Source organism: Aspergillus affinis (genome assembly GCF_023601865.1).
Source record: "Aspergillus affinis strain CMG 70 chromosome Unknown NODE_95_length_147632_cov_85_268117, whole genome shotgun sequence".
NCBI lineage: Eukaryota > Fungi > Ascomycota > Eurotiomycetes > Eurotiales > Aspergillaceae > Aspergillus > Aspergillus affinis.
In genome coordinates, this window is record NW_026515876.1 from 74,774 (window position 1) to 100,656 (window position 25,883).

The window sequence follows — 25,883 nt, forward strand, 5'->3', positions numbered from 1 at the left end:
GGTCCGGGATTCATTTTTGGGTGCTTCGGGATTCTGGTCCGTCCTGCGGGGATAAATAGACCTCGGTTTCACCTTTCACTTAGATCCTACCTCCCGGTTTCTCATCACATCCGACATCATGACAGTATCCAGCGCCGCGCCGAAGACCGTACCAAAGCGCTTGTTTTCCACCGAGTCTCCTCGGCTGGAAGACTTCATAAAAATCTGTTCCCAGAGAACCGACAAGACCACATATCCTCTGGCAGCGTCGGTGGAGAAGAACATTCCCATCTACGATGCCTCTACCCTAGATCCTCTAGACGCTCGCCTGGCCGACGACCTTCAAGATGAATGGCACCACATCCTCAACGCAGGACCTGGAATCTTCGTGCTCAAGGGCATGTACCACCCCAGCCAATACGAGTCCACCCTCACATCCACCAGCGCCGCCTTCCAGCGCATCGTCGACCAGGAACGTCAGTCCTCCACCACGGTCAAGGGCGACCATTTCGCCGCCAGCGGCAAAAACGACCGCATCTGGAACTCCTTCAGCAAGCACGCCACCGAGGACCCGGCCTCGTTCATCGACTACTACTCCAACCCCTGGCTCCGTCTCGTCAGCGAGAGCTGGCTGGGTCCCGCCTACCGGGTCACCGCGCAAGTCAACGTTGTCAAGCCCGGCGGCGCCGCCCAGGAAAGCCACCGCGACTACCACCTGGGCTTCCAGGAGCTGGACCGCTGCGCCGCCTTCCCGCGCAGTATCCAGCTCACGAGTCAGTGCCTCACGCTCCAGGGCGCCGTGGCGCACAGCGACATGCCCCCGCAGAGCGGGCCAACGCGATTCCTCCCCTTCAGCCAGACCTACGAGGTGGGGTATCTAGCCTGGCGCCGGGACGAGTTCCGGACGTATTTCAAAGCCAATTACACGGCGTTACCGCTGGCGCTGGGCGACGGGTTATTTTTCAACCCGGCGGTGTTCCACGCCGCGGGGGCAAATGAGATGGAGCCCGATAACAACCCTGGTGGCGGGTTCCATCGCAAGGCAAACCTGCTGCAGATTAGCAGCGGGCTGGGCAAGACGATGGAGACCATCGACACGGTCCCGATCGTGGATCGGTGCTGGGACGGCCTGGTCGAGCGGTATCGAGCAGCGGGGAACACGCTGGACGCGCCGCTGGAGGCGTTTGTCCTGGCGGTTGCGGATGGGTATCCGTTTCCGACGAATCTAGACCGTTGGCCGCCGACGCCCAGTGGGATGGCGCCAGAGAGCGAGCAGGAGATCGTGCGTCGGGGCTTGAAGGAAGGATGGGGACGAGAGCAAGCGGTGGAGGAATTGAGACGGATGCAAGCGGACTCCTGCGCTTGATATTTAGTTAGTCGGTTGGTGATTGATTGACACGAATACTGCCTACCTAGGTAATATGGAACCTGACTCGTCGAAGTTTGCCAATACATGTATGTATGTATGTATGTATGTACTACTCCTCATTCCATAAACGAGGCTTTCTTTTGAGTCTTGGCCAATATATTTTCGTCGTCTGTCTCAATCCTTCCGTTTTGTTTGCTATCTTCTTACAAATCAACCAACCCAGGCATTTGACCTGTAAAGTACCTTTGTAAACCGAGCTCCGGGGGCCTAGGACAAGCCCGACTAGACCAGACCAGACCAGACCAGACCAGGGAGTGGACACAGCAGTCGAGTAACGTCCCGTCCGGTGGCGAGGCCGAGACAGACCGAGACGCGATTGGCAGATCCAGTCTGATCGAAACGATCGGACATACGTAGAACTGAGGAAACATGGAATCCGGGGCTAAGCTCCATGCAATACGAGGTGATAATAGAAGCATGTTATAACCTCTGCCCGTTCTGCGGGGCGGGACCCTGACTCCGGAGGAAATTTTCCTATTTGAGTAGGCTTGCTTGAGCTTAGATTGGTGCGTAACAGCCTTGCAATTTGCTTGGAGATAACTACTGTAGATAGTGGAACAAATCATGAGTGGTCACCATATAATGGACGATGGTATAAGCCCTAAATGGTATGGATGAGGCGAGGTATGGGTTGGAGGTGGAAGTAAGTTTGTCAGTCTTGTCAATGGCTTATATAGCGCTACTTTAAGGCTTGTAACGTGAACTAGCATCATTGGTCTAGTGGTAGAATTCGTCGTTGCCATCGACGAGGCCCGTGTTCGATTCACGGATGATGCATTTCTTTTTTTGTCTTTTTGTCTTTTTTTGTTCTTCGGCTTTGTCTGTTCAAGCTAGTTAATCAATTAACTATCTACTAGCCACTAGCAGTATAGCAATATAATATAAATATATATTATCGACACAGACCAGATGTTCCTTGCTCAAATCAGATCGAATCCGACACATTGGATATAATATGATCCGGTCTTTTGCCTATCATATACTCAGTTACCTCTGCTTACTTTAATCCACGCAAACAAAATAAATAAAGTACGTACTGAAGATTAGACCTTGATACTGTCACATCCATCACCACCCCCATAGACGGAGAGAACTCAAATTATCCGCACCCCTCGTGCTTCACCTTCCCAATATGACTTCCTCTCGTCTAGTATCCCTTTCTCTTCCGTCTCCGTCCTCCGAACGAGGCGGATCTACATGAACTGTGCGCTGGACCGCTGAGCAGCACCAGCACGACTCCTCCGACTCCGCGGAAAAGCGTCCCGCATCCACTGTCAGTGCCACTGCCCAGGGGCTATCAATAAACGATTCTTCGAACTAGCTTCGTTTTATGATTTGTGGGTTCGCGTTCGCGTTCCTTCAGATGGAGATTTGAGGGCTACACTAAGTGGGAAATAATATCCGGGTCCTTCCGGCATTTGGAATGGTGGAAATGGAATTGATGGTCTAGGCTGCTTCTTTTTTGAGTGGCGGTTCTTGCTTTTTCTTTTCTTTTCTTTTCTTTCTTTTTCTCTCCTTTTTTTTTTTTACTATTTTTTTTTTTTTTTTTTTTTTCTCGTGGTTCTTTCAATGATGGTTTGCGTGTGTGCCGTGTGGAGAGATGTGGATAGTTCTATAGAAATTTTCTTGTATTCAAGAAGGATTGTATGTACTACGGAGTACTACGTGCATGAAAATATAGTAGGAGCATTTTGGATTTTTATGTTTATGTTTATCTTTTTTTTATACACAAGGGAAATAATCGCACAAATATACATATCATAGCATAGCACAGCAAGCACACTACTTGTGAGCCATTGCCTGCGTGAAATCCGTCTGCACGCGGATGCCATGCAATGGAATTTCATCACCACTCAGACTATCCGACTTGCCGTTGCAAGCTGGCTTGGTGCTAGGACTCAACACATTGGTCACCATATGTCCATGGTCGTAACCCGGTCGGAGCGCGGCGTCCAGCTGTCTCTGCAGACATCCCTCGTCTGAATCGTCCGGGAGGTGGTAGAAGGAGTGCCGGTTCGGGGGCTTGCCGTGGTGCTCTGTTGCAGTGCTGGGTGGATTCTTGGTGTCCATGGTGGACGGGAGCACGTTGAGGGGATCGGATTGACTGCCTTTGGAGAATGGCATCGTGCGACTGCGGAGAAGGGCGGGGAGCTTGCCCTTGATTCGGAGAAGACGAGCGGCTAGCTGGAGGGCCGGTCGTAGGGTCGGGAGACAAGCGGATATGATACCGGCGGACATCTCGATGGCGGTCCAGCCGACGGTTGGCGCGAGGGTGTAAGATGAGTCGGCCATGGTGTAAGAGAAGAGGACCGAGAAGCGGTAGGCCGAGGCGAAGACGACGCTAGAAGGGATCTGTTAGAACAGACATGAGGATTTCTCATGCAGGGCGAAGATACATACAAGAATCCCAGTCCGAAGGCAAGCGTGACGGCCATCTTCTCCGAACTTCGCAGCTGCAGACTCCATATCTGGGGAAGAGGAAGAGCCAAGATGATCAGATCCGTGACAATGGTCGAAACTGCGTTGGCGATCCAAGTGCCGACCTGGTTGATGCAGTGGCCCTCGAGATAAGGATACCAGAGCTTCTGGACGGGCACGCAGATAAAGACGAACAAGAACGTGATGCAGATGACCCAGCAGATGATGAACGCGCCGATGATGTACGCCCAGGTTTTGAAGTACCCAAACCGAAAGATCCGATAGTACATCAGGAGAATGCTAAGTTTGGTCCACACCAGGTTGAACACATATAAGATTTCGGCAACGACAAGATATTTCGCGATCATGACAACGCTGTTCGGGTGTAGTGTATCGGCATGAAGACCCATTCCCTCATGGATCATTGCAAAGATGAAGCCAACGACCACGAGATTCCAACCCTGGTTTGGTCTCAATTCTCGATCCCTTTCTATATGTTTAAGGAAGTACAGTCATACTCACCATCGACCACACAATCATCCAATCGTCCCACCATAATTTCTGCTTGCGTTCAAAGCGTGCTAATATGCGAAGACAGACAGCCACGAATGCCAGCACCGTGACGGAAATAGTAGTAGCCCTCGCCCATGGCTGAAGGTTGCTCGTGTCATCGTCGTCCATTGTTAATTAGGGCTGGTCCGAGAAGAACGAGGTGAAAGAGATGAAGAGGAAGCCATGAATAGGGATCGGGGGAAAGAAAAGAAAAAGACATGGCAGATTGGCGAGAAATTTCCCGCCGATTTGGACGAGCCTTAGACTCCTAGTCGAAGTTGATCATTTCTATCTTTTGTCCGTTTCCAGGAGTTCCTGAACCCCATGGTCCGACGCCATGGTCTTAGCCTCGCAGGCCCCTTACTCCATGAACTGTAGGCCAAATTTCCAGAAAGTCATAAACGGGATTTGCTTTTTTGACAGTCCGGCTATTAAGCTCTTCTGCTGCCATCTGATTGCTCGGGGGTGGGTTGCCCTGGCGTGTGGCTCCACCCTCCGTCTCTGCCGGACGATCGCAGGATCCGCCTACTGCCTTGGTGTGAAGTTTTTTCTTCCTCCCTTCCCCCAAAAAACGTGGCCCAATGTCCTGATTAGTGATAGTTTAGCACGGCTAGTACGTGGGCCAAGGCCTGACCAAGTGGCGCGGACGAAAATCTGTTCGTATTCATTTCATTTGGTGCGACAAGTGCTGGCTAGAAATGCTAGTCCTCCGAGCCGGACAATCAGACGATGATGGCCGGAGCCACCTTTGGCCCGCGGCCGCTCAAATGGTTGGACACAATGAAAATTCATGACCGAAATCCCCACTATGACAAAGTCTATTGTTTAAACCGTTGGGCGCCGCCCGTCTGAAATTGTCTCTGACAGGCCTGTCAGGTTTGATGCCTTACGGGGTATATTTGGTGATGAGGTCCAATAGAGCCTCGTTGATTTGGTCTGGGTGGGTAGCGTTGAGATAATGGGCTCCCCCCTCGATCATGACCAGTTTGGCCTCCCTGGACGAAGTGAAAAGTTGGATTTGTTCGCCTGGAACAGTCTTTCCGAATGGCGTGTCTTCCGTTCCCTGATAATGACCGGTCGAATGATTAGCACCGGTTTACAGAGGTCTAAAGAGTCAAGTCAATGTTTACTCACTTGTAACCAATAAACAGGACATTGGATGTCTCTCAGTCGCAGCAACAGCCCGTCCCTCTCCAACAGACAAAGCACCGCCATTCGTGCCTTTCTTCGGCCCTCGTCACCTTTGTACACCTCTTTCAAGGTCTTGGTCCAGAACTCGCTGGATTCGGTCGTCGCCGCCGCTCCGAAACCGAAGCTACCCACCATGCCGCACCACGCATCATCTATGATGAATTCTGGGGTAGCCGAAAGACTCGTCCACTTCTCGTAGAAAGGCTTGAGAATGGGCGTAGGATCCCAGCATCCCTTGGATCGCGAGTCTTCCGACTCGGAGTCCATGGAGGTACCGAGAGGCATGAGGCCGAGAATCTACATGCAGAAGTTAGCATGTGATGCTCTATCGATACTTATCCCCTCGGAACCATCACGACTCACCCTCTCCGGTGCTAGTAAGGCCATGCGGGTCACCATCCAACCTCCCTGACTCGTTCCCAGAGCGAACGCCTTCTGAATGCCGAAATGGTCCATCACCTGCAATGCCATGATCGCCGTATCCCAGTAAGTGAAATGGTCGGAGGGGGAGCTGGTTGAGCCATGACCGAGAGGCTCAATGGCTAACAAGTTCATCGCATTCGTCAGGCGGCTGCTGTTGAACTGATCCCGGTAGAGAGAGACGGTCATGCACATGGAGTTGATGAGAACGCATGTCGGTTTGGCGGGGTCGTAACTATCGTTGGAGAAGGCGTACCCGGCCTTGATGCCGCCGAGATGGGGGACCTGAACAGTTTTGGTTGCGGCCATGTTGATAGAGGACGGGCTGGGTTTTAGTCAAAAAAGAAAGGCTCCTTTTTGCAGTACCAGATTGAAGCTCCCGGTCCCTCGTACATAATAATACATATCATGGGTGACCCCTCCAAATGGGTCAGGACAGCCATGACCAACTCCATTACCGGATGGAGTAGGACTCTAGGAGTATGGATCCCGCCAGCTAGCTCACCGACATGTTGAGACATGGACTAACTCCAATTGATCTTCACTCATGACAGGATTTCGTGCAACGGGGAAGGTTCGGACGAGGCACCCAATTGGGAGAGATCAGCCGCGGACGGGTTCCGTGGCCTGATGGAGTCGTTGTCATTCCCCGAGTTATTGCCGTCGGAGGTGTTGAACATAATATAAATAGCCAGGAAACGAACGCTCTGGCTCGCTGCATGCGCATGATTATGGTTATTAAATCCACCAAGCCATGGCCCACGATCCATTGTGGGAATAAGGCCATAAGCCGCACCCCAGGAGGGTTTTATTCTCGATCGATGCATGCATTATGCTGCAATGCAATACTGAATACGGGTAACTAGTCAGTGCAGCGATCTACCCGGAACTGACAGGATGCCCGGTCGTGCAGGTACTTCTTGACAGACAGAGTCACTGTATGTCATCATATAGATGAATATCGAGTATGGGTTTACTGCATTCCATAGAGAAGAGAAAGAATGGAAGAAGAGCAAGAGGAAGAGGGAGAGAGAAGACACGGGAAAGAATGAGGACTTGTGTGCGATGTCACCTGTCCATGACAGTACCGGGTTACAGCACTGCCTATTTAGGACTAGCGCAGTAATATGTCAATGCCCTCATCTCAGCGAGTATGACACGATATAGTTACTCAAGTACTGAATTCAGCAACTAATAGCACACTTCTTTCTTTCTATATGCAAAAAAGTAGGGTCCTTTTAATTCCCAGCATGTTAGCTCAGGAGAAGAGCGCCGGGCTCATAACCCGGAGGTACGTCACACTGAATCTTTTACTTGATCATCCGAACATCATCACTAACTTCAACGAAAGGGCCCTGGATAAACCAGGACATGCTATCCTTTTTCTTCTTTTTTTAATAACCTCATTTCCCCAGACTAGGTCTTCATATTCAATAAGGACCAGAAAGTGTCTTTTATGTCATAATAGTCCCTATTACCTAAGTTACTCCGTACACCTACTATAGATACCTACCTACTCTCGTCCATCGGGGGGGTGACAATAATTCCATCAATTAATTCCCCGACATTCACAGATCCAGATCGATCTGCCAATACTCAATAGTCATGTAAGGTACCACCTGGTCATATCCACATATATGATATATGTCCTATGTGATCGATCGGTGAACGAGGAAGGGTGCTGGTATATACTCTCGGTATAGAGAATCCGTCGCGTTCAAAGACTTCAGCATCGACTTGAACCCTTTCCAAAATCCGGTGTGCCGGTGTCATATTATGTCAGACTAACGCCAGGGCTCGAACACCAGGTCGCACATATCCCGCCAATGGCCATTCACGATGCTGTACCTGCGGAATCAAAAACCACTCAAATCTGTCGAACGAGCTAACAGAGTTCGCCACGGATGGCCCCTGACCCAGGCCGAGTCTTTCGCCGTCCGCGCAAGACAAGACTTGACTTCACACTTGAAAGGTGGGGGCTAGACCATTGCATTTGGCGAATGACGGCTCGCAGAGATGGATCGAGATCGGTCCGCGCGCACACTCGCCGACGTCCGTAAGGCTGTCTTGGTCATGATCTGTCAAAGAGGATGCGATGGATCATGAATACACTCCGGCGACAGGTCACCTCGCTAGTAACTCAATAGTCAGTACAGTAATATTAATTTTCACCGGCCTTGGAAGGAATGCCTGCAAGGAACGGATCGACGAATTCCAGTCTCCCAGGAGCCGAAAGAATGGGTGAAAGAATGAAGAGGGACGAAGAAGGAAGAGGCGTAAGGTGAAACATCCCCCCCGTGTTGGTGCCTGCGTCCTTAGGCTGGCCCCGTCTTTCTTTTCTTTTTTTGGACTTTGTCTCTGGTGATTCTGCTTCTCTTTTCTTCGCGTGCTCACCCTTCTTTGCTTTCCATTCCTCTCGGTCGCCTCAACTTTCTCTGTCCTTCCTCTTCTTCTCTTCCTCTCGTTCCAATTGCCCACGCTCTTTTGCTGCTTTGCCAATTTTTCGCATCTCCCACGCATCTTCCTCGGTTCGACCCACCACCCCCCACAGCAAACTGTCCAGAACCAGATCTGCGATTCTGTCCCCTCACGATCTCTCGCTCGTTGGCGCAATTCATGTCTCTCATTTGACGATCTCGTGTCGCTCATTCGCTGATTCGCTCAAAATCCTTTCTTTACCGGCCAAACTTAGTCCTAGTCGTGGGGCTGCAGGACAGCCTCTGCTGCTGTCTTGCCCTTCAAAACCAACCCTAGCTGGTTTTCAAAAATACCCATAACCACCCACAGATCGTCTTCTCGAATAAATGTCTGGCCGTCCTGGCTTCGCCGAGAAGCGACTGTCCGTCAATCGTTTCCAGCAGATCTCAGATAATCCACAAGACGGCATGGCCAATCCGAACGACGTGACGATCGAGATTCCCTTGAGCACCGTCCCAAGCCGAGGAGGTGTGCGGAATCCCAGCGTCAATACACCCGTGTCGCCCAATCCATATCAACCGCCAGGTGGGAGCCCGAATCCCAATGCGAGTGAAAAGACGGGGCTCGTGCCAGGCCCTGGCCCGGGCCGTCGAAGGAGGGTCGATACTATGGGGGCCTCGGTGGAGGAGAATGAGGACGGGACGATCACCACCATGGGTCGGATCTATCAGAAGATCCTCAATTTCTCCATCGTCACTCGCTACATGCTCTACGTCACGCCGCTGGCGATATTGATTGCCATCCCAATCATCGTGGGCGCGACGGTCGCGCAGGACGCGACCATCGGCGGCGTGCCTGTACACTGGTTTTTCACCTGGATCGAAGTGATCTGGTTGAGTCTGTGGGTGGCCAAATTGGCAGCCCGTGTCTTGCCTTATATCTTCCAAGTCCTGTGCGGTTTCGTTAGCTCGGGAACGCGCAAATACGCTTTGATTCTTCATAGGCTACAGATCCCTATCGCAACCGTGATTTGGTGTGTGATCTCACTCGTGACGTTCTTGCCCGTAGGTTCCCTTTCCAGTTTGTCAGGAGCGCATTTCGCTGACCTTCATATCTAGATTATGACATTGAATCCCGTAAAGAAGCAGCAGAACGATACAGGAACAAAGTCGTGGGAGAAGACCATGAAAAATATCCTGTTTGCTCTCTTTGTCTGCAGTTTAATCTTTCTCGGAGAGAAAGCGCTCGTTCAGCTCATCTCGATCAGTTATCACCGGAAGCAATTTGATAGCAAGATCAAAGAGTCCAAGCGGAACGTTTATCTCCTTGGACAGTTGTACGAGGCTTCGCGAAGCATGTTCCCTATGTACTGCAAAGAGTTTGCTGAGGAAGATGCTGCTGTCTCCGACTTGATCACCAGCAAAGCCGGTCGCGTACTACCCCGTTCTGGCTCGGCCCCCTTTCGCATGATAAGAGAAGTTGGACACGGGTTTGGTCGAATTGGTGAAAAAGTGACGGCTGCCGTGGGTGACGTGGCCCAGGAGCTGACCGGAAAGGAGGTCTTCAACCCCAACTCGGCCCGGTCCGTCGTCACATTGGCCCTGGAGCGCAAGAGATCGTCTGAGGCGCTGGCCCGTCGGATCTGGATGTCGTTTGTAATCGAGGGCCGCGAGGCTCTTTATCACGACGATATCGTGGAAGTTCTGGGCGCAGGAAAGGAGACGGAGGCGGAGGAGTGCTTCCTCATTCTCGACGGAGATGGTAATGGCGACATTAGTCTCGAGGAGATGATCCTGGCCGTTGCGGAGATTGGGCGCACGCGCAAATCATTGACCCACAGTTTGCATGATGTGGACCAGGCGATTCATGTTCTGGACAATCTTCTGCTCACAGTCGCCTTTGTTATCAGTCTGCTGGTGTTCGTCTCGTTCGTGACGAGTGGTTTCGGCACCGTTATTGCCGCCGGTGCTACCTCCCTCCTGTCCCTGAGTTTCGTCTTTGCCACTACTGCTCAGGAAGTCCTGGGTTCCTGTATCTTCCTCTTCGTGAAGCACCCGTTCGACGTTGGTGATCGTGTGGATATCGATTCCAAAGCCTACTTCGTCGAGCGTATTTCGCTTCTCTTTACCGTGTTCCGCAACGTTGCCGATCACCGCATCACGCAAGTCCCCAACGTCGTGCTCAACAACCTGTGGATCGACAACTTCACTCGTTCCAATGCCATGCACGAAAACCTGACCATTCCCATAAAGTTCGAAACGACATTCGTTGATATCCAGAACCTCAAGGAGGAGCTGGAGCAGTTCGTGCGCGACAAGGAAAACTGCCGTGACTTCCAGCCCGATCTTGATGTCGATGTCGTGGGTGTCGGCGATATGGATAAACTGGAGCTGACCGTCAACATTCGCCATAAGTCCAACTGGTCGAACGAGAGCGTCCGGGCTGCCCGCCGCTCGAAGTTCATGTGTGCCTTGGTCTCCGCGGTGCGCAGGATCCCCATCCGCGCCCCCGGCGCCGAAGAATCGGCAGAGGACGAGAACGACGACGGAGGGAAGCCCGACGGAGACGCTCCGGCCAAGAATGACACCACCGACAAGAACACGGACGGGGGAATGAGCCGCGCAAGCACAGCCAATGCCCCTCAAGGGCTCGGCCTGACCGGCGCCGACTCCAAGTCCACCGGCTTCGACCTTGGTCGGTCATCCGTCGGCTCGCTGCAACACCGTAACAGAAGCGGCGAGGCCCCCTCCAGCACCTTCAGCGGTGGTCTCTCCCCCGAGCACGCACGCATGCGTTCCCCGGCGGCGGAAGAGTTCCGCGACGTCCAAGACGGCGATAACTATCAAACGCCTGCCGCCTCGCCGGAGCAGAAGCAGCTCAACATCAACAACTACGGCAGTCTCGAACGAACCGCCTCAACGGGCCGCCGCAAGGAGGGAACCCGATCATCCATCCCCACAGCCACAGGGGGTGTTCCCATCCTCGCCGCCCCAGTGCCGCAGCGTCCAGCGCAGACTGCTGCCCCTGAATACTACAACTACGGCGGCGGCGGCGGCAACTACTACGACCCGCAGGACGGGCCTTATGATCCCAACCAGCCCTTCGAGCTGCCTTCGGCGCGGGATGCCTCGCCTTCCGGCGTCGACCAAAATCAAGAATATTCCTCGCCGTATCTGCGCGGACCTGTCTCGCCCACTGAGGGCCGACGGGATGAAGCCGAGCACGAGCAGATGCCGGGGTCGTTCGTATCTCGACGACCTCCTCAGGCAGGACAACAATGATCTTGGAACGATAAAGAAAATCTACTTTGATCTCAATACAATTTAAATTTTGGATGTAAGGACAACAATACAAAATGAGCGCAATGGTTATATGATGTTTGTACTATTTTGGTTTAATATCAGCGTATGGGCGGGGCGATTAAGGACATCTATAACTTTTGCAAGATGCAATCAAAGAATTTCATTAGATTCTCGTACGAACTTCGCTAGAAACAATAGATGTCGTAAGTTACATGTAGTTACTCGCAATGACCTACGCATGGGCCAACTGACGATGTATTTATTCTGCATTAGAATTGAGAGATTGTATATTAACACCGATAAAAATGACTATAATACAAGCGACTATTTCTACATGGCTCGTAGAACGCAAGCAGACAATATCGACACAATCCAGCTGGCTAGCGGTCTAGATCCCCACCGGTCTCGATCACCGGGAATTCGTCTCCTTCCACGGGTACGACACCGGATCATCCTTTCGCAACCAGATCTTGGACTTCTTCTTGTTCACGATGTGCTCGACGAACACCTCCCGGGTGTGTTCCGCCTTGAACTTGCGGATGTATCGAGGGTCCCAGAGCTCGCTGGCAATGCCTAGGTCCTTGCAGCAGCGGACTAGCGCATTGGACCGACACCCCTCGGTGGCGGTGGGGATGCCATCGGGCGTGAAGTAATCCTGCTCGCCCCGAGCGACGGACACAAGTCTATATACCAAAATGAATGAGCATTTACCCGATGTACCAACCACAACATGAAAAAAGGGATTCAGAAAGGAAGGAAAAGAGAGAGAGAGAAGAAACGTACCGCCCATTACACACCAACGCGTACTCCCTCGTCACCGTCTTCGGCGTCACGATGCTCTCGCTGCGCGGCACGAGTCCCCACGCGCCGGGCCCGAACGCGCGGTTCAGAATCCGCCGGTACTTGATCTCAGGCAGGTAGAGGATGCCGTCGGGCTTGATCTCGACTTCGCCGGGGTCGGTCGGGGCCAGGAGCACGTCGGCGGTTTCCTTGGGGAAGGGCTCCGCGCTGAGTCCGTGGAAGGACCGCGTCCAGTCGATCTTCTCCTCCGTCGAGACGTCCAGCTCTAGCGGCTTGTCGGAGAGGCCGGTCTTCGAGATGTTGCCCGTGGTCTGGTGCGAGGGGGTCTGAGAGGCGATGCGCGAGGCGCGCTCTTGGGCGGGGGAGGGTGTGGGAGAGGTCGGGTTGGTGCTGGTCGCTGGTCGGGGAGGTTGTTGTTGCTGTCTGGATGTGGCGGAGTGCGTGATGGATCGGCGGGGGAGGGAAAGGCGCGTAGTCGGTGCTCGGTGGAGCAGAGACTCTGCGGATCGGATGGAGAGGGAGAGACGAGGGAGCGACATGGTTGCGGAGGGGAGGATTGAGGGGGATGAAGGAGGTGAAATGAAGATTATCGATGGACGGAAAGGGAAGTGAGCTTATAGTCACGTGATGCGACGCCTGGCATCTGCAGATGGCAGGAGAGGGAGAGAGTCGATTGATTTAACCCAAGAACTAGAGAATAGAACATGCAATAGCTGGGATACATAGTATACAGGCTTGGGCTAGGACCCAAGAAAGAACCGGTGCATAGTCTGGCCCAACACTCGTACGCCGTTACGCATCCTTGGTCTGCGTGCGCTGGTCGTTGCCCTGGCGTTTCCAACACTCGCGGAAAGCTTCCATCTGTCAATGCAGACAAGTGAGAACAATTCAGCGCATTTCAAATAATTAAGGCAAGATACAGGAAGTTTGTCTCGCTGCAATGAGGGAAGCTAGAAGGAACAGGAGTGACACAGGAGGTCAATCCTGCCCGACTGCGATGATATGATCGACTTACCGCGTCCTTGCAACTGCGCCAGTCCTTTTTGGCAAAATAGCAGTCGTTCATCTTGTCCTGCTCGACTACACGCTGTCAATTGAGGTCCTGATGCAGAGAGGAGGGGGGAACTGGGTTGCATTGGCCTACCTGCGCAGCCCGTACTGAAGATCCGCTTGTCCCTGGTCTCCGATCAGCTCCGCGGCTTCTCGCTCTGTCCGCTCCGATTCCTCATTGACTCACCAGTCGTCGGGCTCGTCGTCGTCGTCCACTTCCACGGGCGGGTTTTGGTGCTGCTCTTTCTGCGACATTGTTCTGTGCTTGCGATCGGAATCGGGTTGTGCCTGGAGGACCGAGTTGTTCTGTCTCGGAACTGCTGATTGATTGACTGATTGATTATCGCATCTCCTTCCTATCGATCGAATTCCCCGCCATGGCCACTCCCAACGCCAACTTGAACGGCACAAAGGTCAACGTCCTAGTATACAACGGTATATTCTCCCCCCTTTAAATCTATCAGTATCATATTCTTATTATATCTTCAAATCACAGGAAATGGAACCACCGTCGAATCCGTCCGCCACTGCCTCTACACCCTCCGCCGTCTGCTTGCCCCTCATTATGCCGTGATCCCCGTGACGGCCGATATGCTCATCAAGGAGCCCTGGACCCTCACCTGCGCTTTACTGGTAATCCCTGGCGGTGCTGACCTGGGCTACTGCCGTGCTCTCAACGGCGCGGGCAACCGCCGCATCGAACAATTTGTGCGCCGCGGAGGCGCTTTCCTCGGCTTCTGCGCGGGCGGATACTACGGCTGCAAACGCTGCGAGTTCGAGGTGGGCGATAAGACCCTGCAGGTGATCGGGGAGCGCGAGCTGGCCTTCTTCCCCGGGACTTGTCGCGGTGGCGCATTCGGCGGGTTTGTCTACCACAGCGAGAGCGGGGCACGGGCGGCCGAGTTGACGGTCTCGAAGGAAGCGCTGACGGCGGGGATCGTGCCGGCAAGATTCCGCTCGTATTACAATGGGGGTGGCGTGTTCGTGGATGCAGCGTCGTATGCAGACAAGGGCGTGGAAGTGTTGGCGGACTACGTGGAAGAATTGAATGTTGACGGCGGGTCGGGTGTCGCGGCCGTGGTCTACTGCAAGGTGGGCGATGGCGCAGCGATCCTGACCGGGCCGCATCCGGAGTTTGTGCTACCTTGCAATACAGATGGAGGATGATGCTGACCGGGTATAGGTTTGCCGCGGCCAATCTCGACAAGAGCGCTGGGGGCCCGGAATACGCCCGCCTCGTGGACGCACTGGCGGAGGATGATCGCGCGCGGACGGACTTCTTGAAGGCTTGTCTGGGCAAGTTGGGTCTACAGGTGGCACAGAATACTACGACCGTGCCGTCGCTTTCGTCGTTGCATCTCTCCGCGCTGGACCCGGCGGACACAGAACAGATTGTGTCGTCACTGCGAGACATCATTACGACCGAGGGGCAGGAGGAGTATGTAAAGGACGAGAATGACACGTTCCGCCTCGAGAAGGTCGGAACATGGAGCATGGGTTCCCTGAACGAGGCCCTGCCACAAAGCTCGGAGGGGATCGTCGATTACAATGCTATCACGAAGCCCATCGTGGTGCATGACGAGGTCCCATCGTCGAAAACAACGCCCTATTTCAACCATCACGCCTTCTACTCCCACCTTCGTCGATGTCAATCCCTCTCGAAGGAGGGTGCGTCTGAGTTCGGGTCGAATCTGATATACGGAGAGGTCCTGACAAGCACCAGCACGATCTTGGAAAAGTAAGTCTCCCGCAATGCATCGGCTGGCCCGTCTAACCGGACCAGGAACCCTAAGCTGTTGCGCAAACTGCCCCAAGGGTTCACCTCATGCGCAACCACTCAGGTGGCTGGTCGAGGGCGCACAAACAACGTTTGGGTGTCCCCGGCCGGCGCACTCATCTTTTCAACGGTGCTTCGACACCCGGTCGAGAAGCTGCAGTCATCGCCGGTGGTGTTCATCCAATACTTGGCAGCCATGGCGGTGGTGCAAGGCATCAAGAGCTACGACGAAGGGTACGACGCCATGCCGGTCAAAGTGAAATGGCCCAACGACGTCTGTGAGTCGGCCCAGATGCAAACCGAACCAATCCTTAGCGTGCATGACAGAACGGCTGACTAGGTCTCACCAGACGCACTGGATCCCGAGGATCCGGACAAGAAACGCTACCTGAAAATCTCTGGCAACATGGTCAACTCACACTATTCCGGGAACGAATATATTGCAGTCGCGGGCATCGGCGTGAACGCCCTCAACGCCTCTCCGACCACGTCGTTGAGCGCTCTCGCCGCGCGCTTTGTGGGTCCCCGGGCGGCCCCCATCAGTCTAGAGAAATTGCTAGCGCACATCCTCACGACCCTGGAGGATTTGTACGCCCGGTTCCTGCGCACCGGATTTGACCGAGGGTTTGAAGAGATGTACTACAACGACTGGCTGCACACAAACCAGGTGGTGACATTGGAAGAGGAGGGAGGCGCGCGAGCCCGCGTCAAGGGGATTACGCGCGACTACGGATTGTTGCTGGCGGAAGAGTTGGGATGGAACGATCGGCCGACGGGTCGCATCTGGCAGCTGCAGAGCGACAGCAACAGCTTCGACTTTTTCCGCGGACTGCTCAAGCGCAAGGTGTAAAAATGTAAATAAACCACAAAACGTAAGCCCAGCGGTGGCTGAAGACTGGGCGAAGGCTTCGGCCAGCGCCAAGGAGGCTTGGTCCGGGTCTAACCACAGGGCTGAGCCACCGGTTTCGTGGTTGCCTGGCCTTTTTTGCAGAGGGAATTTAGTTAATTATAGAAAATTTGGACGGCACCATGGGTTGACGGGAGGAGGATCCACGGAGCGACGGCACAAAGAATAGAGTAAGATTCCAGAAAAGTAGTCAACACAGTAATTCCTTGTAAAAATGTCAGAAAGCGAAAAAGTCGGGATGGAAAGGGGATTAGCGGTCATGTGCCGCGTTGGCATTTAAACCCGCCTTTTCCTCTCCGTTGGGGGCTTCTTTCATCCTTCCATCTTTCTCCATCTCTGTCTTCATTCGGATAACTCCGTTTTTTCATCTCCCTCCGCAGTCCACACACTCCCGAAGACTTTCGTTCATCATGTTCAACTTTGCCTGGTTCAAATCTTCCAAGGAGGAAGAGGCTGCCCAGCCCACCTGGAACGCCAACACCCTGACCATGGAGCAACCCGCGAGTCCCGCCGCTCTCCAGCAGCAGCAGGTGGTGACCGACCAGCCCGTACGTCACACTCGGTCCCTTGTTTCCCCGTGGGAGAGTAGCTGCTGCTACATGTCGATGATATGATGCGACGGTCGACTAACCGAGGCCCAGTCTTCCCAGGAACCAATGCAGATGAACCTCCGAGGTGGTGGTGGTGGCGGCGTCTGCTGTGGAATGTTAGTCGTCCCTTGTCCCTTTTGACTTTGGTTTTCCCCTCCCCGACCCGTCCTTTTTGACCTGTCTTGTTCCATCGTTTCTTCCTATGTTCTACCGATCTAACGCGGTTTGTTTTTCTGAAAATAGCTGTGCCGGTCTTGCTTGCTTCGAGTGCTGTGAGATCTGCTGCTAAATTAGGCTCGATGCCCTTGGATTTTGGACGATGGTTATGATACCCGAATGATTGGTGTTTGATTTATTATTATGTATGGACGAGCAAATCTACCGCTGTCAAATGTTATCTAGTTGATTGGCTCCTTTGATGTCACTCCTTCAGCTTTCTGGCAGTGAAAAATGAATGCACGTCTGTTATCCCGTCATGGCACGCATAAGTCGCATAAGTTCCGTTGCTTTGTTCCCACCGCCAAGCAGCGATCGACACGCGATCCGACTAGAGAAAAACCTGCCGGCGTCGGGTGTGTGCGATGCACACCGATGCATGGGGCTGTGGACCGGCGAATCCCAATGAATGAATACCACATCCAGGATCATCTTTGCTAAACTGCGTCACCGGCCTCTCCGAGATGCTAAGGAAACTTGGTCTCCACTCCACTATGTTTCTTGTGAACTCGGCCCTGTTGCGCCATAGATAATAATGTCGACGGGCCCTCCCTGCCTCGGTAACTAGCTTGCGTCTGTCCCCCCTAGTCATGGTATATAAGTAGTCTTTTCTTTTCTTTTTTCTTTCTCTAGCTCGATCGACGGAAACTTCAAACTCAGGAAGTGATCACACGGAGTATATAAAATATTGCGATATTGCCCGACACTCCCCTTCCCACCTTCTCTTCGATAACGTCCTGGAATGGGTCATTTCCTGACCCTCGCGGCCGTCCTGGTCGGCCTGCGCCTACTTTGGAGTATACTCACCTCGTTGCGCCATGCGCAGAATGCTCGTCAACGGCAATGTGGTCCCATCCCCAAATATCCTAGCGACTGGCTGGGCATCAGCACTTTAAGAGAGGTGATGCGAGCCGACAAAGCCAAGATGATCCCTCCGACATTCCGTGGTCGCTTCGAAACGTTACGCCAACAGGAGAACCGACTTGTCACGACTTTCCGACAGGTACAACTTGGTCGCGAAAGCATTGTCACTTTCGACCCGAAGAACGTCCAGGCCGTCCTTGCTACACAGTTCAAGGATTTTGAATTGGGAGAGCCTAGACGGAATGCGCTGCACTCGCTGCTCGGATCGGGAATCGTACGTCACCTTTTCAAATAGTGTGTTTGTGGCACGCTGGCAACACGGCACTAATATGATCTGTCATGTGTATAGTTCACAGCCGATGGCGAAGCTTGGTCTCGCTCGCGTGGCCTTCTGCGTCCCCAGTTTACTCGAGACCAAATCAGCGACCTGGATCTGGAGGAACGCCACGTCCAAGCCGCCATGCTGGCCATCCCCGTCGATGCGTCGACCGGCTGGTCTCCCGCCACCGATATCCAATCCATCTTCTTTCGGCTGACGATCGATTCGGCGACGGAATTCCTATTCGGCGAGAGCGTCGACAGCCAGACCGCCGTTGTGAACGGTCACATCAGCGAGGACAAATTCCCCTACTACTTCGACCGCGGCCAGTGGTACGCTGCGCAGCGTGGCCGGCTGGAAAGCTTCTACTGGATGGCCAACAACAAGGAAAGCCACTTCATAGATTCCCAGGTGCACTCCTACGTGGACCGGTTTGTGACCGCCGCGCTTGAGCAGCGCAAGAACGAGGACTCGGAGAAGTCCGCCCCGGAATCGCAGCAACACTACAACTTCTTGAACGGGCTGGCAGGTGTCACCCAAGACCCCATCGAACTGCGCTCGCAACTCCTGAACATTCTGCTGGCCGGTCGCGACACCACGGCCTCGCTGCTCAGCTGGTGCATCCTACTCCTGGCCCGTCACCCGGACGTCTTCCAGAAGCTGCGTGCCACCATTCTCGAGACTTTCGGCACCTACGACGCCCCGCGCGACATCACCTTCGGCGGGCTCAAATCCTGCCGCTACCTGCACCAGGTCATCAACGAGGTGCTGCGTCTGTATCCCATCGTTCCCGGTAACCGGCGCGTGGCCACTCGTGACACGACGCTGCCCCGTGGCGGCGGGCCCGACGGCGAGTCGCCCGTGTATGTGCGCAAGGGTCAACCGGTGGTTTACCACGTCTTTGCCATGCAGCGCCGCACGGATCTCTGGGGTCCCGACGCCGACACCTTCGACCCGGAGCGCTGGGTGGATCGCAAGGTGAACTGGGATTACCTTCCCTTCAACGGCGGACCGCGCATCTGTATCGGACAGCAGTTTGCGTTGACGGAGACCGGTTACGTCTTGGTGCGCTTGTTGCAACGGTTCGATCGCATCGAGGATGTGAACCCGCAGCAGGAGATCCGGTACGGATTGACGCTGACCCTAGCGCCGGCCGACCTGGTGACGGTGAGACTGCACGAGGCCTCTGCGACGACTTAGGTAGCTGGGGACGCGAGAGCTGGATCAAAAGTGTATTGTAGTATATAGCGAGCACGGACAGAAGAGAGATGAAAGAGGAGCCCACATGGACGAGGACACGAATTTGTTTATTTCATAGTTAATGCCAGTTCGGAACACTGGTTGAAAAAACAGTCACATACCTAGTTTTATTATGCTCTACTCCGTGTGCTTCGACGATTGGACCTCATTAAGCCAGGATATACCTCCATTGCGTGGACAGGCGATCGTTCCTACACGGAGTTTACTCCGTCCACCTCTCAGCTCGATCGCAATCCATCCACAATTAATCTCCCTGCGACAACTTGCCCAAGACAAGCTTTTTCCCGGCCTCACCCTCGGAATTCGCGCTCCCTTGCACCCTGAATTTCCCCAACCGTCACGCAAAACTAGGCAACCGGCACAGCGATGACTCCGTTCCCGTTTCATCTAAAGCAGAGTGGCCCCACGCCGCACAGCAAACCGAGCAGGCTAAGCATCGGCCGGCGTTCCAGATTGTCTCTCCACTGGAAAAGCCCACCGGTTCATCAATAATCAATAATCTGCTCATTTCATCGCATTGGCTGACAACGCCACGCGGGCGAGCGAAATGAAATGGCCATTCCAAACCGGTCAAGGGCCAGGCACCCTGGAAATTGCACCAAGGGGGGTTTAATCTATCCGGCTCTCCGGATAGGGTCGTGTGCCTGGTGGACGTATTCCTGGGTCCCCGTCGCTTCCAATGGTTCCGGAATCCGTCTTAATTGACATGAGATTGTTTGTGGGGATCAGCAGATGCTGATGAGTCTGGACGGTTCTGTTTGAGGGGAGAGATGATATATCGTCGAGGGTGTATAAAGATGGGATGTCGGTCTGCGAGGGTTGGTAGTTCCTTTCTCTTTTTTTCTTCTCTATCATCACACTCAAGACTGGTTTCTTGTCATTCTTTTTGATTCTTCCTTTCGTTCTTGTCACTCTTTTTGCAAGTTCATACATTCGTGTTCCCTCTTTCACTCCTTTCCATTCATTTCCAATATGAGAATCACCAGCCTCATCATGGCCGCCAGTGCCGCTGGCATGGTCAGCGCTTACCCTAAGCGTGACATGAAGAAGCGCGACGCCGGCTTCAACTGTATGTTGCTCGACTTTGCCTGATATTTGTCTCCGTATTAACTCGAGTCAGGGTTCGGTGTTAGCGAATCCGGAGCCGAGTTCGGCCAGACCAACATCCCCGGTACCCTGGGCACCGACTACACCTGGCCCGAGACCTCCAAGATCCAGTCTTTGCGGAAGGAGGGCATGAACATCTTCCGGGTCCCGTTCCTCATGGAGCGTCTGGTGCCTAGCAAGATGACCGGAACTCCGGACTCGACCTACCTGAAGGACTTGAAGACGGTGAGTCGGTCATACGCAGATTCAATGTTTGCAGTGGCTAATGATAGTAGACCGTCTCTGCCATCACTGACAGCGGTGCCTATGCGGTCCTTGATCCTCATAACTATGGAAGATAGTATGTTCTTTTCCACTGGTCTAGATGGGTGAAATGCTAACGAACAATCTAGCTCTGGAAGTATCATTTCCTCCACCTCGGACTTCAAGGCTTTCTGGAAGACCGTTGCGGGAGAGTTTGCCTCCAACGACAAGGTCATCTTTGATACCAGTAAGTAAACGTCCTCGATGGGCTCTACTGAGCAATGGTGCTAATACATACCCAGACAACGAGTTCCACGACATGGATCAGGACCTCGTCCTGAACCTCAACCAGGCCGCCATCAACGGAATCCGTGCCGCCGGTGCCAAAACCCAGTACATCTTCGTCGAGGGTAACTCGTACAGCGGAGCCTGGAAGTGGGCCACCACCAACGACAACCTCAAGGACCTGACCGACCCCCAGGACAAGATCGTCTACGAGATGCACCAGTACCTCGACTCGGACGGTTCCGGTACCTCGGAGACCTGCACCAGCTCTACCGTCGGCAAGGAGCGTCTGCAGACCGCCACCGAGTGGCTGCAGTCCAACAAGAAGAAGGGTTTCCTGGGCGAATTCGCCGGCGGTGTTAACGCCGACTGCGAGTCCGCCGTCGAGGGCCTGCTCTCCTACATGTCAGACAACACGGACGTCTGGACCGGTGCCGAATGGTGGTCCGCCGGCCCCTGGTGGGGAAGCTACATGTACAGCTTGGAGCCCGAGACTGGTCCCGCGTATGACACCTACCTGCCCATCCTGAAGAAGTACTTCGTTGGTGGCAGCGCCTCCTCGTCCGCTTCTGCCTCCGCTACCGCCTCTGCCTCGTCCGGCTCCAGTGCCACCGCCAGCGTCAGCTCCGCCGCCTCGACCACCACCGCTGCTGCTGCTGCCGCCACGACTGCCCCCGTCTCGATCTCGGCCCCGACTGCTCAGTACAAGGCCCCGGCTCCCACGACCTCGGCCGTTCAGTCCTCCGGTGCCTCCGCCGTCCCCGCGAGCAGCGCTTCCTCCTCGTTCCAGACTCGCCCGGCCAGCACTTCCTCCGTCGCTTCCGTCAGCTGCGGCGCCGCTACCAGCAGCAGCGCTGCTCCCACTCCCAGTGGCTCTGCCGGCGTCGTGCCCCACTACTACCAGTGCGGCGGTATCAACTGGAAGGGCAGCACGCAGTGTGAGAGCGGTTACACCTGCAAGAAGCAGAACCCCTACTACCACCAGTGTGTTTAAATTATAAACCACGAGGACGATTGGAGGCGACTACAGAGTCAGTTTTAGCCCGGTATATCTTGCATCGTTTCAGGCGTAGGACCGGATGCAAAGGCAATTAGTTGTATATAGTTCCGCTCTACTGATCCCTTTCAGTCAGAGCGACTTGATCATAGAATCCAGTTCATTCATAATAATCATCACTTTCGTTGGTATCACAGCGCGTAATTCCAAAACACAAAGTTCAAGTTATAGACAGGACAATTTCGACCCCTATTTCGACACCGGAAATTCAAACGACCGATCCCCCTCTCCAGTCGGCACGGGCTTCGCATCATTATCATATAGCGTTCGCTCGAAATACCGCACCGTGCCGTCCTGCCGCACCAGAATCACCGTCTGCTTCTGCGTCCCATACGACCCGTGCAAATAACTCCGATCCAACGAGTCATCGCCACCGACCTCAGACCCCCGCGCCGCCGCCGCCTTTGCCCTCACTTCATCCTCCTTCCTCCCCAGCAACGGAATGAAAATACTTTGCCGAAAGAACGGCAGATAATCCTCCGCTGTGGCATCCTCCCCCAGCTCCGGCAATGTATTTTTGCTCAGCAGATCCAAAAACCCATCAATCAACCTATCTTCCTCCTCCCCAGCGCCACCAGCACCACCATGTCTCCCAATAAGCTCCTCCATCAACCTCTCCCCCTCCAAGATCTTCGGCCACGACCGATCCTCAAACGTCGTATTACTCAATCCCCGCGTCTCACCCCTCTCCTTCGCAACCCAACTCACGCTCTCGACGTCCTCGCTCCGATTCGACACGATCGCCAACGGCTCGCCCACATACCCACATACCAGACTGAATCCGCCCACATTCCGCGCTTCGGGGCTATTCACCATCCCGGAGACGAAGTCGAGCGTCGGGGTCCGTTCGCTCGGAGGGAGCGTTAGCCATCCGTTCACGATCGTTCCGCGCGACTTGTTGCCCGTGGCTTCGTCCGAGGTCTTTTCGCGGTAGTTTGTCAAGACGGCGATTTTTCCGGAGATGCTCACGCCCATCCAGGTGCCGTGCGTGGAGCGGGCGAGGTCGCGCCCGCCGAGGATGTGGGTGTTTGGTTCGGGCCAGTAGTTTGCGGGGGAGGTTGGGCGGTGAAGATATTCCTTTTTGTGTTGTTTAGGTTAGTTGGATGGTTGGTTTGTGGATGGATGGATGGATGGATGGGAAGGGATAGGGACATACATCTCTGTTGTTGATGATGATTAATGGGTAGGATGGATGAGCGGTGGATATTAATGCGATGCACATTGTGTTGGTGTTGACGTTGACAATGGGCAGAGGATCGCAAGAGATAACTCAATGGAGAGAGATCGTCTGAAGAAAAATTATAAAAAGGTACAGAATAGATTGAGCAATCGCTATCGATACCGATGACGAATGATCACGCGATCGGGTAGTATATAGATGGATCGATAGGTAGAGACTAGTAGGTAAGTACTCGTGCTCTGTACAGTGTAGTGGACAATAGCCACGAGGGCTTAGGTAGACAGAATGCGAACGATGGCTGTGCCTCTCAAAGAGAAAGAGATCCAGGAACCGAGCAGACGGGGGCCGACTGAAGAGGAGAACTTGGGCATCACATCACATGGTGGATTCGCTGTCGGCCGGTCATTATGTCATGTGTTGGGCCACAAGGCAGTATCTCACCGCCTGGGATGACCACGTGATGTGGGCGGTGATGGGGCGGAGACGGTGCCCTAGAAGCCTGCCCTAGTTTCCTCTTTGGGGTGGAGATCCTGATCGGAGGATGCTGATGGATGACCATCTCCTTCGTACATTCTGGATGCCTGGGGAGATCCTTGATTCCTGTTCAGAATCCAAGTCATGGTCAGCCAGATACCGATGGAGGAATTGGTTCCCTTCTATCTGTTCCCCTTAAGGTTTTGATCACATGAGCGGGCTGTTCTTATCGCTTTGAATCGGAGTCCGACTCCTGCATCGACTAATCACCTGCATTGCGATCATGATTTCATTATAAATACGAGCGGGGTTTCAATCCTGCATTCTTATCATCCTGACATCAACCCCAGTTTCTGTTGTTCAATACCAGCACGACAGTCATGACCCAGCCCGACTATGAGATCTTCAAACTTGGAGACTGGAAGCTCCAAAGCGGAGAGACCATCCCCGACGCGCATCTCGCCTACAAGACCTTTGGAGACCCGAAATCGCCTGCCATCGTCTATCCGACCTGGTTTTCAGGCCGTACGTCTTTTCGCAACCATCATACCGACACACGAACAAGAGAGACTAACAGGTGACACGAGACAGTGATCTCCGACAACTACTGGCTAGTGGGGTCGGACAAGACGCTGAACCCGCAGAAGTACTTCATCGTCATCCCCGCACTGTTCGGCAACGGTCAGTCCACCTCCCCCTCGAACTACCCCGGTCCCCGTCCCTTCCCGACGGTATCCTTCTACGACAACGTTCGCGCCCAGCATGCCCTGGTCACGCAGCATCTGCGCATCAGCCATCTCCGCGCCGTGATAGGGTGGTCCATGGGCGCCGCCCAGAGCTACCAATGGGCCACCCAGTATCCTGACATGATGGATCTGGTCGTCCCGTTCTGCGGTTCTGCTCGCACCGCGTTACATAACCAGGTCTTCTTGGAGGGCGAGAAAACTGCCCTACTGGCGGCCAAGCATATCGAGTCCGCTGGTTCGGGAAAGGGGCGTCTGTTGGAGGGGACTCAGACGGTGACAGCTTGGGGTGACAATGAGAGACAGATTGGATTGAAAGCATTCGCTAGGGGATATGCGGGGTGGTGAGGATTGAATTGAGCCCATTTGAAAGTTGAGCATGAGAGGCTAAACTCATTGCAGGGGCTTCAGTCAGACCTTTTATCGACAAAAGTTGTACGAGACCGTATTGGGGTTCAAGGGGTTGGAGGACTTTCTACAGAACTTCTGGGAAGCCTGGGCCCTTAGTAAAGGTAGGACCTCAGCACCGCAGCACAAAAAAGCGATCATAGATCCAGGCAGTGCAGTCGCTGATGGAGACGCTTCCAGATCCGGAGAATCTTTTGACCATGTTGCAGACATGGCAGAATGGGGACGTATCGCAACAGGCGCCCTACGATGGTGACTTGGAAAAGGCCATGGCTTCAATCCGAGCCAAAACGCTGGTCATGCCTTCAAAGACCGATCTTTATTTCCCGTAAGTCAGGTCTCATCTGCGCTGCTTCATCTCTGCTGTGGCTGACTGATACTGGCAGTCCGGAGGATTCCAAATATGAGGTGGCGTGCATGAACCCAGGGATTGGTACACTTCATGTCATTCCCTCAGTATGGGGCCGTAAGTATCGTCATGGGGGTTTTCAGTGAATTTGTGCTAATTGACCTCATTACAGACTGGGCTGGCGGCCCTGGAGATAGCAAGGCCGACGTGAAGTGGATTGATGAGCGATTGCGGGAATTCTTTGAGGCAAATGGGCTGGGTTCTTCCGTAGAGGGTATTGTGCAGGCAGGCAAGGAACTGAAGATCTGAGAATGGAAGAGTGAATCAATGTAGGGAGTCGTGAATGAGTGCACAATGAAGAATGAATCCATGAATCAATGAATGGGTGGGAAGGGTCAGGTGACTGTGGCTGAGTCAGCCAGCCAAGACGCCGATCGGCCATCGCCAGTTATCAATCGTCCTCCACTTCACTCAAGCTCTTCGTAGTCTCCCCATTAACTCCTTTCCTTTCTCCTGAGATCTCCTTTTCTTCTTCTTTTCTTTG

General features: G+C 53.8%; 11 protein-coding genes across 11 annotated transcripts; 6 read left to right on the forward strand and 5 right to left on the reverse strand.

Annotated features, from left to right (window-relative positions):
• Nucleotides 1–118: 118 nt before the first annotated feature.
• KD926_011413 (phytanoyl-CoA dioxygenase family protein) lies at nt 119–1,345 on the forward strand (the record flags this gene model as incomplete). Its single annotated transcript, XM_053103692.1, has 1 exon — nt 119–1,345. The coding sequence occupies one exon, from the start codon at nt 119–121 to the stop codon at nt 1,343–1,345; it is 1,227 nt and encodes a 408-aa protein (XP_052952962.1).
• Nucleotides 1,346–3,190: 1,845 nt separating this feature from the next.
• On the reverse strand, nt 3,191–4,507 carry KD926_011414 (uncharacterized protein; the record flags this gene model as incomplete). The annotated part of the gene is made up of 3 exons (XM_053103693.1): nt 3,191–3,749; nt 3,809–4,287; nt 4,349–4,507. The coding sequence occupies 3 exons, from the start codon at nt 4,505–4,507 to the stop codon at nt 3,191–3,193; spliced, it is 1,197 nt and encodes a 398-aa protein (XP_052952963.1).
• Nucleotides 4,508–5,264: 757 nt separating this feature from the next.
• On the reverse strand, nt 5,265–6,298 carry KD926_011415 (alpha/beta fold hydrolase; the record flags this gene model as incomplete). Its single annotated transcript, XM_053103694.1, has 3 exons — nt 5,265–5,441; nt 5,513–5,866; nt 5,933–6,298. The coding sequence occupies 3 exons, from the start codon at nt 6,296–6,298 to the stop codon at nt 5,265–5,267; spliced, it is 897 nt and encodes a 298-aa protein (XP_052952964.1).
• Nucleotides 6,299–8,793: 2,495 nt separating this feature from the next.
• On the forward strand, nt 8,794–11,688 carry KD926_011416 (serine/threonine protein kinase; the record flags this gene model as incomplete). The annotated part of the gene is made up of 2 exons (XM_053103696.1): nt 8,794–9,471; nt 9,526–11,688. The coding sequence occupies 2 exons, from the start codon at nt 8,794–8,796 to the stop codon at nt 11,686–11,688; spliced, it is 2,841 nt and encodes a 946-aa protein (XP_052952965.1).
• Nucleotides 11,689–12,118: 430 nt separating this feature from the next.
• On the reverse strand, nt 12,119–13,049 carry KD926_011417 (putative mitochondrial genome maintenance protein Mgm101; the record flags this gene model as incomplete). The annotated part of the gene is made up of 2 exons (XM_053103697.1): nt 12,119–12,392; nt 12,493–13,049. 2 exons carry the CDS (start codon nt 13,047–13,049, stop codon nt 12,119–12,121), a joined length of 831 nt encoding a protein of 276 aa, XP_052952966.1.
• Nucleotides 13,050–13,302: 253 nt separating this feature from the next.
• Nucleotides 13,303–13,815, reverse strand: KD926_011418 (uncharacterized protein; the record flags this gene model as incomplete). The annotated part of the gene is made up of 4 exons (XM_053103698.1): nt 13,303–13,371; nt 13,526–13,590; nt 13,655–13,686; nt 13,748–13,815. 4 exons carry the CDS (start codon nt 13,813–13,815, stop codon nt 13,303–13,305), a joined length of 234 nt encoding a protein of 77 aa, XP_052952967.1.
• Nucleotides 13,816–13,937: 122 nt separating this feature from the next.
• On the forward strand, nt 13,938–16,187 carry KD926_011419 (biotin--[acetyl-CoA-carboxylase] ligase BPL1; the record flags this gene model as incomplete). Its single annotated transcript, XM_053103699.1, has 5 exons — nt 13,938–13,995; nt 14,057–14,693; nt 14,744–15,298; nt 15,344–15,615; nt 15,688–16,187. The coding sequence occupies 5 exons, from the start codon at nt 13,938–13,940 to the stop codon at nt 16,185–16,187; spliced, it is 2,022 nt and encodes a 673-aa protein (XP_052952968.1).
• Nucleotides 16,188–16,654: 467 nt separating this feature from the next.
• Nucleotides 16,655–19,433, forward strand: KD926_011420 (cytochrome P450; the record flags this gene model as incomplete). Its single annotated transcript, XM_053103700.1, has 4 exons — nt 16,655–16,792; nt 16,886–16,954; nt 17,877–18,188; nt 18,264–19,433. 4 exons carry the CDS (start codon nt 16,655–16,657, stop codon nt 19,431–19,433), a joined length of 1,689 nt encoding a protein of 562 aa, XP_052952969.1.
• Nucleotides 19,434–20,465: 1,032 nt separating this feature from the next.
• egl3 (putative extracellular endoglucanase/cellulase) lies at nt 20,466–22,122 on the forward strand (the record flags this gene model as incomplete). Its single annotated transcript, XM_053103701.1, has 5 exons — nt 20,466–20,562; nt 20,614–20,825; nt 20,876–20,940; nt 20,993–21,090; nt 21,146–22,122. The coding sequence occupies 5 exons, from the start codon at nt 20,466–20,468 to the stop codon at nt 22,120–22,122; spliced, it is 1,449 nt and encodes a 482-aa protein (XP_052952970.1).
• A 252-nt stretch (nt 22,123–22,374) lies between these two features.
• KD926_011422 (NRDE family protein) lies at nt 22,375–23,407 on the reverse strand (the record flags this gene model as incomplete). Its single annotated transcript, XM_053103702.1, has 2 exons — nt 22,375–23,262; nt 23,342–23,407. 2 exons carry the CDS (start codon nt 23,405–23,407, stop codon nt 22,375–22,377), a joined length of 954 nt encoding a protein of 317 aa, XP_052952971.1.
• Nucleotides 23,408–24,219: 812 nt separating this feature from the next.
• KD926_011423 (homoserine acetyltransferase family protein) lies at nt 24,220–25,648 on the forward strand (the record flags this gene model as incomplete). The annotated part of the gene is made up of 6 exons (XM_053103703.1): nt 24,220–24,364; nt 24,431–24,926; nt 24,985–25,094; nt 25,171–25,318; nt 25,377–25,456; nt 25,512–25,648. 6 exons carry the CDS (start codon nt 24,220–24,222, stop codon nt 25,646–25,648), a joined length of 1,116 nt encoding a protein of 371 aa, XP_052952972.1.
• Between the last annotated feature and the right edge of the window lie 235 nt (nt 25,649–25,883).